This window comes from Diceros bicornis, chromosome 1 (assembly GCF_020826845.1).
Source record: "Diceros bicornis minor isolate mBicDic1 chromosome 1, mDicBic1.mat.cur, whole genome shotgun sequence".
NCBI lineage: Eukaryota > Metazoa > Chordata > Mammalia > Perissodactyla > Rhinocerotidae > Diceros > Diceros bicornis.
Window position 1 is genome coordinate 53301707 of NC_080740.1, and position 11456 is coordinate 53313162.

An 11456-nucleotide genomic window follows, 5' to 3' on the forward strand; every position below is an offset into this window, starting at 1 on the left:
CGCGAGGAAGGAAGAATTTCCTGGACAGGGGAGATGTGCCTCAGAAAGTGCACAGAAAGACCGAGAAGCTCTCTAGGAAGTGGGACTGCTTGGGCGATGTCTGGGGGGTGGTGGTCAGGAGGGCAGGGCCACTGGACACAGGGTGGATTGTGTGGTATCCCCTCCCACGAGACCTGTGGTTTTGACCACCGCACTTTGCTTTGACAGTTGGGCTGCCTGTACAGGGGCTCTGCCTATATGTATGCCCCTAGCCCCATGTCTTCCTCCCTCAGGTCTCCCCACTTTCACCAATCCTCCTTCTCATTTTTCAGCACAACAAGGCCAGTCAGCCCGCCCACGGTGTCCCCCAACTCTCTCCTCTCTATGAACATTTCAGCAGCCCACACCCCACACCTGCACCGGCGGATATCAGCCAGAAACAAGGTATGGGCCTGGGATGGGGAGGGGCCCAACAAGATGCAGAGACTAGGGGCCAGGTCTCTGTCTTCTGAGACCAGGTGGCTGGGCCCTTTTTACAACTGGAGTACCTGGGGCTGTGTAAACTCAGGGCCCAAAAAACAATGCCAGAAAGAGGGATTGGGGAACCTGAGGGCACCAGAGGGCTGGGAGAGGTGGTGTCAGGTCAAAATTTGAAGGCTTCCATTTGAAGCAGGAGCCTAAATCCTGAGTGACCCACCCAGTGCCATTATGGCAACAGGTATTTGTATAAAGCTGATAACTATAAAACTTGTAGCCTTTCCCTCCCCACAGTGAGAAAATGGAAAGTGGTGGTTGTGATGGCTGATTCACCTCAGCCTCAGACAAAGTCATTCTGAAATCAGCCATTGTCGGCTATGGGAAACCTGCTGACTCAACCTTGGGCAGGGTTGGGAGGGGGTAGGCCCTGGCTCCCCAGAGGCCAGGCTCCCCCAGACCAGGGGGCCTGCCTCCTGCCCAGAAAGCCAGGCCAGAGCCCCCAGCAGAAAGGTCCCAATTGCAGACCAGCAGTGGACCAGGGCATGGCAAGGCTTGGCCTCCCACTCCTGAATGACTTCAGCTTTACCACTGGCCAGCCAGTGCCCTTAGGCAAGTCACCCAACCCCTCTGCCCTTGGTTCCCTAGCCTGTAAACAGGGTACTGTTATCACACTGGGATAGTCCTGAACAAACCAGTATGTCTGGTCCTCCAGCAAAGGGGGGTAGGATCTTAGAGGCCCCCACAGGAGGCTCTAGAATGCAGTAACTAGCTGAAAGTAGCCTCTGGGTCAGGCTAGCTCACGTACTCCGTCCCTCTTCACTGCAGGAGTTCACAGGCCTCTACAGACTCCTGACCTCTCTGGCTTCTACTCCCTGACCTCAGGCAGCATGGGACAGCTCCCCCACACCGTGAGCTGGTAAGTATGGGCCCAGTGGGAAAGGGGCATCTTGGGCTGGTTGGACCTGGACCTGCCCTTCCATTTTCCTCCTCTATCCTTCTCTACTGAGCACCCTGCTGCCAGCTCTATATAGGTACCAGGGGCTGGCCTGCAGCTCTATTTATTCCCCAGGTAGCCTGACATATTCTCTTTGGGAAGGCAGGAGACCTGGCTCCTGGTCCCAGTCCTGTGACACTTGAACTCTGCCTCAATGTCTAAGAGACTTGAATGGGGGAACCCTGGGCTGCTCAGGGCCATATGAGGATGTGAGGAAGAAAAGTAGGCCTGAGCAGGGAGGTGACAGCATGAATGGCCACAAGAGAGGCTGTTGCTTCTCAGCCTCCTGGTGGGCAGGGGGATACTTTCCACTTGCCTCAGTGTCTGCTGCTGGCTGGTCCCTTTCTTGGCTGAACTGCTTGAGGGTCAGGGTCCCTCCTTGCCCCTGTGGTGCCTACTTGAGCCCAAGCCCCCGGCCAGCCTGCTTGGAGACTCTAGTAAGGCTGGGCCAAGAAAAGCCAGCCTGGACCCCAAGTCAGTAGGCCCAGTGTAGGCCAAAGGACCTGTCTTCAGCTGGAGTTGGGCCTCAGCAGGGTCTTTGGCCCTTTACTCATCAACTGCAGTGTGACCTGGGCAGGTCTCTAGTCTCTGGGCTGGGGCAATCACCCAACAGCAGGAAAGCTTGGCTTCCCAGGAAGGCCCAACCTGGGGCCTGCCTGCCCCTTTCTACTTGCCCTTTATCCACGTTCAGCTCACTCTTCCATTTCCAGATTCTCCTTGGACAAAGCTCCACTCTGAATACAAATCAGGACTACCCCCACGAGTAGCTCCAGGATTCAGGTGTGCCAGGCAGGGTTCTGGGCACCAGAGAAGCACTGCTGAAGCTGGCTGATCCTCAGGTCCCTGCCCTCTCAGAACTCAGTCCACTTAGTGCGCAACCCAGGCAGGAGGCCAATTACAGGGCAGTTAGCAGTACTTTGGGGACTGTAGGAGCCCAGAAGGGTGCCTCATTCAGCTTGGGATCTCAAGGGCTTTCAGGAGAAAGGGTCATTTAGCCAAGCAAGACCTGAAGGATGACCAGGAGTCGAAGCAGGCAAAGTAGGGTAGAATAACAATCCTGACAGTGTCAACAGTGGGTACAAAGGCCCTAGTGCAGCTATCAACCTTGTATTGACAGGGAACTTTCAGGAAGCGAGGCTGGAGGGGACCTGGGGCCCTGCTAAGCTAGGTCCCCGGAGAATGCTGCCAATTCTACCCCTTAAGCACCAGTACAAGCCTGTAGAGGGAAACTGGTGCAACACATGTTGCCCTCTGGTGGCAGATGCTTAAAACACAAACTTGAGTGGTCAAAGCAGAGGCCGATCTGCCTCACACTATGGGTAAGGCCCAAGCAAGGTGGGGAAGTCCTTCCCCACATCTGGCCAGTAGCCAGACTGCTAACAGCTGTCTCTCCCAACCACAGGCCCAGCCCTCCTCTCTACCCCCTGTCCCCTTCCTGCGGATATAGACAGCACTTCCCTGCCCCCACCGCAGCCCCTGGCGCCCCTTACCCCAGGTGAGTCCCCTACCCTGCAGCCAGACTCCTGCTTCCTGTTGCCCAGGCTTCAGTGCCCACACGAGGCCATGCCCAGGCCAGTGCTTGCCCTGTGCTAGTTGCTTGTCCATCTGTCCGTCTGTCATTCTGCAGCCCCCTGCTGCCCTGTGCCTGAGAATAAGCAGTGGGAGGGCAAGAGGCCTACACTTAGTCCATACTGTGCAACAGAGAACAACACAGAGCAGCCAGACAGTGCATGCACATGTGTGCTTGTGCCTCTGCCTCAGCCCATGTGCAGGTGTGTGTGCATCCCTGTTATGCATCCCTGCTGAAGGAAGGGCTGGTCAGGACGACTCTCCTGGGCATTCCCTGAGCTCTACCCAAGCTGAGGTAGCACCTGTTACATGTGTCTCCAACCTCTGGCCCTTAGAAGCTGCCTGCTCAGGGACACCACACCTGTGCAAGCAGCAAGGGGCAGAATGGTATTCACAGAACAGCAAGAAAGTGAAGTGGGAGGTGTGTGTGTGTATGTGTGTCCCTTCACTTAGCTCACTCCCTCAGTGACACACCCATGCGAAGTATGGAACAAGGAATTCAGCAGACAGTTCCATCCCTATCAGAGCTCACAGCCCAGGGTAGGAGGTAGAGAGAGCACCAGCAGTTGAATAAGTTCTCTGGGTAATGGGGAGGCTCCAAGGAGACCCCAGCCAGGACTGATGGGTCAGCAAGAGCTTCATGAAAAGGGTAACATTTTCTGAGTGAGAGGAACAAAGGGAACAGCAGTAGTTGGGGATGGCTGGGGGGTGGAAGTGACGGGAAACAGAGGGGAAAACATGGGGCTAGAAATGTCAGCAGGGATGGTAATTCAGGGCTGTGCAGGCCCCAGGGAGGAGGCTGGGTTTTATTCTGTGGGAACTGGGGGAATTTCAGTAGGAGCGGCCAGGAGCACTCAGGTGTTTTTATTTTTTTATTTTTTTTATTTTTGTGGGGAAGATCAGCCCTGAGCTAACATCCACGACGATCCTCCTCTTTTTGCTGAGGAAGACTGGCCCTGGGCTAACATCTGTGCCTGTCTTCCTCCATTTTACATGGGACGCTGCCACAGCATGGCCTGACAAGTGGTGCATCGGTGCACACCCAGGATCTGAACCTGGGCCGCCAGCAGTGGAGCGCATGCACTTAACTGCTACGCCACGGGGCCGGCCCCCTCAGGTGTTTTTAAAAGGTCACTCTGGCTGTTGTGTAGAGGGAGGCCTGGAGGGGTCAAGTGGGAGAGTGAGGAAGCCCACAGGGCAGCCACAGGCTCATGAGGCTAAGCTGGTTAGGGCAAGAGGTGAGAAGGGAACAGATTCAAAAGCTCTTTAGGACTTAGTAACCACCTGAAGGATGTATATGTAGATTTCGCAACATGTCTGTGTAATGTGTTGGGAGCAGGTATTTGTATGTATCTCGGTGTACTTGTGTGCAGACCAGTGGGGGTGGGGTATGTGTTCACCTGTCCTCGTGTACTGTGCAGGGGCCTCCGTGTGTCCAAAGCTCTGGCCTCTACATACCTGGCTCAGTATTAACTCCCCTCCTGCCTCCAGGTTCACCCACCCATCCCTGATGCTAGGCTCCGGCGTACCTGGTCACCCTGCAGCCATCCCCCACCCGGCCATTGTACCGCCTTCAGGGAAGCAGGAGCTGCAGCCCTATGACCGCACCCTGTGAGTGAAAAGGCATACGTTGGGGGGAGGGGGAAAGGTGAGCACATCTCAGGTTCCTCTTGATTCATCAGTCAGGACTCTTCCCAACAGGCCGAAGGCCTGCTGCCTAGAAGCTCCAGGGACTACCAGAGGAGGCCTCTGGTCAAGTTGTCGATGGCTCTTGCCAATGACCACTGTTTCTTGACTCTCAGAAACAGGAGGGAGTGGGTGGGGTAGAGAGCAAGGATTTAGTTTGAGTCAAGAGGGGAGGGCAGAGAAGTCCTTATACATACTTTTCTTACTTAGCTGCAGTATTTCTGTAGGGAACAGTTATTTAGCTCTGCTCATCCATTTCGGGGCAGCTAAAAAAAAAAGATTCCGTTTACAAAACCCTAGTATACATGCACTCACACACACTAGAGGAGGGTGGTAGCATTAGGTGCACACTGTGGGGACTCCCAAGTGACCTGGACATGTTTTTCAGGAAGACACCGGCAGAATCCAAGGCAGAGAAGGAGGCCAAGAAGCCCACCATCAAGAAGCCACTCAATGCCTTCATGCTGTACATGAAGGAGATGAGAGCCAAGGTCATTGCAGAGTGCACACTCAAGGAGAGCGCTGCCATCAACCAGATCCTGGGCCGCAGGGTAAGGCCACGGGCAGGTGGGCTGGCAGGGGCAGCTCCTGACCATCTTCACCCTGGTGCAGCCTGCTGACACCCTGATGCACCCCACCTGCCCCCCCTTCCCCATTGCAGTGGCACGCGCTGTCACGGGAAGAACAGGCCAAGTATTATGAGCTGGCCCGCAAGGAGAGGCAGCTGCACATGCAGCTTTACCCAGGCTGGTCGGCGCGAGACAACTATGTGAGTGACCAACAACACACAGTAGGGGCGAGTAGGGGAACCTTTCAAGATGTCATGCCCCAGGCCACAGTTTCAGCAGGGAAGGCAGGACTACTGTCCTGAAGGCACAGATGAGGAGGGAAGGTGATGGAGTGGAGGGTCCAGGGTGTCCCATGGCTAGCTCAGAAGAGGGCCAAGCAAGGGGAGCTGCCCCTAAAGGCCGGCCCATGTCCTGTTTTCTACCCCGACACAGGGCTGTTACCCAGTATTTGATTGGGCCACATGGGCAGAAGGGGAGAAAGGGGCCTGGAAGTCACCCCCTCCATTCAAAATGGAGACCAGTGTGGGAAAGGGAGGAGGAGCACCTAACTGCCCCATGGTAACCTAGCAAAAATTGCAATCAAGAAACATCAGGGCCCCCAGGTAGGAGGGGACCGGGTACTTGGAATCCCAGTGGCAGCCAGGCTAGGCAGAAGGCTGCAGGTATCCCAGCCACTTGCTCACTGAGGTTATGGCATCCACCTCCCAGAGCTGAGCATCCCTCCTTTTGTTCCCTGCAGGGGAAGAAGAAGAGGCGGTCAAGGGAAAAGCACCAAGAATCCAACACAGGTGAGGCCTTACCTCAGCAGTAATGGAGGTTCCTTTCCAGGGCTCCATTTGACAAGTAGCCCTGCTCTTGCCAAGAGTACTCCACCACAAACCTTCAGGGCCTGGGCCCCCTAGAAACAAGGCCTGCATCTCACAAGTCAAATCCCCACGTGAGGAACAGCTATACTAAGTCCCAGGGAAGACCAGCAAAAGCCAATTCATGTAGCAGTGATGTGTTGACCCACAGCCCTCCTGCCACCTTTGCTAGCCCTTGCCAGAGCAACTAGTGAGGAACTAGTTGTTTCAATGCTAAACCTAAACACTGCATCCTGGTTAGTTCTGCTGAGGTGGGCAACAGGCTGTCCAAGTGGAGGCTGAGCCAGGCCTCCTAGGCCCAGTAGTCACACGGTCTGGTAGCTGGTGCCCAGCAATTTCTCTGTCACTGCTCACCCCCTGCCCCCTCCCCGTTTTTCAGGCAGTGCAAAGTGCACTGCATGGAGAACCCAGGGAGCCCACACCCTGCTGCAGGTCTCCTTTCTGTGGGTGAATTCTTGCCCCAACTCTGAAAATGCAGACTTCACATCCATGAAGGACTTTCTCAGCTGTGCTGCCCCCACACGGGGAAGCTGAAGGCTAGGATGGGGGCAAGGCAGAGTCCTCAGCCATTTTTCTGAAGTTGAAGAATGGGCTCGACCTTCCATCTGGAAAAATGTGTAGAATAAGCTTAAGCTACAGCATGAGGAGATAAGAGTCAGGCACACTGGGCATTGGCAAAAATGAAGGAAAACTGGATAAGATCTTCGGGCAGGGAGTTGGGGAGGGGGGTGGGCAGCCCTAAGGCAGAGGAGGCTGGATCCCCATAGGCCTCCCTGGGCTCTTCTCCCACAGCTCTCATGCTGCAAGGGGCCGTATAAGCCACAGAGAAGAGCAGCCTGATAGGGTCCCCTCCCTTCCCACCCTCACCATTCTTCCCACTGCCTCTACTGTCCAGCTGGGTACCCACCTTTCCTGATACCTTGGCTCTGGGCCTTAGGACTCCCACTGGGGCTGGCTGTTCCATGGACAGGCCCACTCTGCCTGTGGGGGCTGTGGGGTATCTGTGACTGGCTAACACTGATATTACCTCTTCTTTCTGGGCCCTGCTCTGCCCTGCTGCCTGCCTGCTCGCCCTCTGCCCTGCTCTGCCCCTCTGGCATGGCTGTGAGCAGACCCTGGCTCGCCTAAGAAATGCCGTGCTCGCTTTGGCCTCAACCAGCAGACGGATTGGTGTGGTCCGTGCAGGTGGGTTTGTCCCCACCACCATCCTCTCTTTGCTTCCAGCTGCTTCCCTGACTCTGCACATGTTCTGCTGGGCCTGCAGCCCTCCTTTGGCCCCTCAGCCCCCCAGCTACACACAGATTGGGGAGGCCATGCCTCCTAAGAACAAGAGTGAACACAGCTTGTGGGGAAGATCACTTGGGTCTAGGTGGAAGGAGGGGGGAAAGACAGAATGTTTTAGAAGGGAAGGAAAGGCAGACTCAGGAAGGTAGTTCTGGTGCCTAAGGTCTTCCAGTAATGATGGTCAGGTGCTAACTAGGGCTAATGGGTCCTCAGCAGACAAATCTTACACACACCATTCAGGTGGCCTAAACCCGTTTCCAGGCCTGAACGTCATCTTGGCCCACCAGCTCCCTCACTTCTTTAAGTTGGGATCCCTGCCTATACCATCGTGAACCCTTAAATCTAAGAAAAACAAGGTGACTATAGTAGAGAACAACCTGGTTGCCAAGTGGTCATGTGACTCATTATCTTATACCTACTGAGACCAGAGAGCTGGAGAGGTAGGGAGAGAGGAGCAGGAGTACCACTGGGCTATCCTAGCCAAAGGGCTATACTCAGGCCCTATGGCACTAAACCTGTGTATTTTATCATACAACAGAGAAATACTTGGGTATGTGAAAAGAAGGTCGTATACCTACCAAATGGCTCTAGTTGCCTAGCTTAGGTTCAGGCCAGACCTGGTAGGGCCGAAGCTGAGGCTACTCCAGGCAGTTGAAGTTCACTGACTCTAATCTATTGAATACTCTTCCAGCCCCTCAGAGTGCCCACCAATGCTCCCAAGTCCAAAGGCAAAGAGGAATTCAGAGGAGTAGGTATATGTATATACACATGATGGGAGGCAACCCTGTCCTCAGAGGAGGTGTTCTTCCATCCATTCCACACTACTCAAATTGTGGCCCAAAGAACTAAGATAGTAAGAATAGGTGAGCTCCACAAACACACAAGAAGCAGAGGCTCAAAGGCCCAGACTAGGAGATGGCCCCCCTGGAAAACAGGAGGCAGCCCACAGACCTAGCTACAAAAGGTCCCTGTGCCACCTTGTGGCTGTCCTGGGAACTGCATGTGGCCCACGTCTGGGCCAGGCCCAGCAGTTACAGTGCTGATTCAGGTCTGAAGGCACAGGTACATAACCCAAGTCATGGGGAGAGGGGACAAGAGGGCAACTAGGCCTATGCAAGGACAGCATTTTTTGGTTGTGGTGTATGACTATGAATTCACCCTCTGTTTACAGATAACTCTCTTCACTATTCCTAGGAGGAAAAAGAAATGCATTCGGTACTTACCCGGAGAAGGCCGCTGCCCCAGCCCCGTTCCTTCCGATGACAGTGCTCTAGGCTGCCCCAGGTCCCCAGCCCCCCAGGACTCGCCCTCATACCTCCTGCTGCCCCGCTTCCCCACAGAACTGCTTGCTAGCTCTGCGGAGCCGGCACCTACATCACCGGGTCTCTCAGCCACTCTCAGCCTCCCAGCCCCCTGGGCCCCCACAGGACCCCCGCAGCGCCCTGCAGAACACAGAGGTACAGCAACAGAAATCTCAGAGACAGGCAGCCTAGCATGCACAGGACACCTGGCTTCCTCCAGGGGCCCACCCTCTGAAAGGAGGCGACAGAGCCCCAAAGCACGTGGAAACCGATTAGGGGCCCTGTTAACTCCCTCTGAGGGTCCCGGCCCTGGAGATTTCAGAGGCTGCACAACTTCTGCCTGAACCTGGGGCCATCAATTCAAACTGCTCCAAGTGGTGGGAATGAGACCTGTGTTGTGCCATCTGATTAAGGGTATCCCTTTGTGCCCCTGGCAGCTGCATCCATTCTTTTCACCATCTGTCTTGCTAGCCAGATGCCCCTTGCCTCTCTTGCTTTTCCGCTATAGGACATAGATGGGCTGGACTGAGCCCAGCGGCTTTCCCTACCCTGCCTCCCCACCACTGCCGTGCCCTCCCCACACCAGACACTTCATGGACCAAGAATGAGCTGGTTTATCAAACAACATGTGAGCATGGTCACAACCACAAAGCTCAAGACGACAATGCTTCTCTCTTAAGGGCTTGGAGAAGCCCTGTTTACAGAAAACCAGCTGCTATTCATAAGCTGGACAAGAGGAGGCCTCTTGCCACATTCTCAGCTTACAAGAAGAGGAGGGAATGGAGTAGGTTAAGTTTAGGCCTATCACCCTAGGCAACATGAATAACCTGACACTACCTGATCAGGCAAAAGTGTGGGTGGTGGGGGGTATCTGGCTCTAGTTCAAATTACTTGGAAATGTTTCCTGAGAAACTCAACTGCCTAAGAAGCCTTGATACCAAAGTCCCAGGCCTGTCACTAGTGGTTGCAATCAACAGTTCAAAGAAGTCATGGCCCAAAATCTGGTGTGCATCCCTCTCCATTCTGAGAGCCTTTTTCACAGCTCTATTTCCAGCTTATCCACATCAGGCTAGCCAGCTTTTGGGCAGTCAGTTGTAAGAGAGGGCAAACCAAACCTCACGACAGCCAGTGCCTATGTTCCAGCATGAAACCAGGCCAGCTTCAGTTTCCCTATGGGGCTGTAGGAAGGAGGACCATTACAGCCAAAGCAAGGAGCCCAGAAAACCTCTAGTGGTGGACAGTGGGTTTTCACCAGAGCCTACTTTAACTCATTTCTGAGCCAAGCTTCAACCCTGAGCCTTAAAAAACAAAATTTTTAATTTAACTTTGTTGTTTTTTTGCCTCCTCCTCACTGTACATAGCCTGAATCCAAAGAAAAAGGGCTGTCCCTGTACCCACACACCCCCCTCAACAAAAGCCTTTAGTTCCTACTTCAGCCACTGGTTTCTCAGAATCCAAAGATCATATATTCTAGTATAGTGTTGCAAGAAGTCTTGAGAAAGAAAAAAGGACCATTGTAGTGTTCAAAATATTTTTGTATTGTTAACGTGTCATCATAGAAAAACTTTTTTAACATGAGAATAAAGATACTTTTTACTGGGTTTCTTTTTCAAAGCTTGACCCTGAGAAATAAGCTGTTTTAGTAATAGCATGACACTCTTTCCTTTTCTTCTCTGAAGCCATGAAACTTGGGGTTTACTCTCTATTATGGTACACATGTTCTCAAGATTTTCAACCTACAGAAGCCAGGGATTTCTCCTGTCATCTCCGCTTAAGGGGCTTGGGCCCTGCCCCAACCCTAAGAGCTGGGCTCATGCTGGGTATAAACTCACATTCCAAGCCTTGCTCTTAACCCCGCAATCCTCTGACCTCACAACCGATGCAGGTGCGGGCCAGCCTGCCCCACAGTGCTCATATGAGAATGGGTTGGAAACTGCCACCCACAGACCCTAAAACAAACAATCTAATCAGAAATAGGTGCACATGACCACTAGACTCCATTTTCCTCTGAAGGCAAAGAGAAGAAAACACCCACAACATCCTATTTCGAGGAAAACAAGAGCAAACGGGTCTTTTATGACCTGGTATCATCATAAAATCCAAAAGAAGGGTATGTGAATACCACCCTCCCAAAGACTGTCTTTTAAGGTGCTTGAAGTGTCTTCATATTTTTATACGAAATCTCTGAAGTTTGCTAAATCTACAACCTACTTTTTTACACAGCAGTGTCCATCATGTTAATATATACTGTTAACTTCCTAAGACACACCATGAATGTAAAAGGTGTCATAAAGCCACCTCAATAGGTCGATCAACCATTAGATACAAATGTTGGGCATCTGAAGTGTATCACAACAGCCAGCCACTGGGCCACCATCATGCATTGTAATTTTCACTTCACTGAGTTATATTTTTTGGATTTTATGTTTAAAAATATTTATAAATAAAGTCATCTTCCAGAGTAGTGTCTGTTTAAAGTAGGCCACTGGAAGTTGTAATCCCAGACTTGCTTTTTTCTGGAAGGGTACTAGAAGAGACCAGCTATTCTCTCAACAACTGTCCCATTTAAAGAAAGAATCCTGCTCTGGCTACTGGCCTGGTTGTTTCAAAAAACTACATTCTAATCAAGGCTTACGCAAGACTGGGTTGCTGCATCTGATTTGGTGTCTTATTTAGAGTACACTGGGTACATGAACAATGCACTCTTTGTGTGTGTGAGGGTAGAGGGGGGGCT

At 52.9% G+C, this 11456-nt stretch overlaps 1 protein-coding gene across 6 annotated transcripts in view; it reads left to right on the forward strand.

The window, feature by feature from the left end:
• TCF7 (transcription factor 7) overlaps positions 1-11183 on the forward strand; it is a 35522-nt gene extending 24339 nt beyond the window's left edge. The window contains exons 4-12 of one of the 6 annotated variants that reach the window (XM_058540401.1): positions 312-423; positions 1282-1372; positions 2853-2945; positions 4511-4630; positions 5094-5256; positions 5367-5474; positions 6014-6062; positions 7250-7322; positions 8593-8656. In XM_058540401.1, coding sequence (XP_058396384.1) covers positions 312-423; positions 1282-1372; positions 2853-2945; positions 4511-4630; positions 5094-5256; positions 5367-5474; positions 6014-6062; positions 7250-7322; positions 8593-8596 — 813 coding nt within the window. In that variant the 3' untranslated portion in view covers positions 8597-8656. Of the gene's footprint in view, positions 1-311; positions 424-1281; positions 1373-2852; positions 2946-4510; positions 4631-5093; positions 5257-5366; positions 5475-6013; positions 6063-7249; positions 7323-8592 lie in introns of all 6 variants that reach the window. The other 5 variants (XM_058540381.1, XM_058540409.1, XM_058540394.1 and 2 more) reach the window with 5 other exon arrangements.
• Positions 11184-11456: the final 273 nt, after the last annotated feature.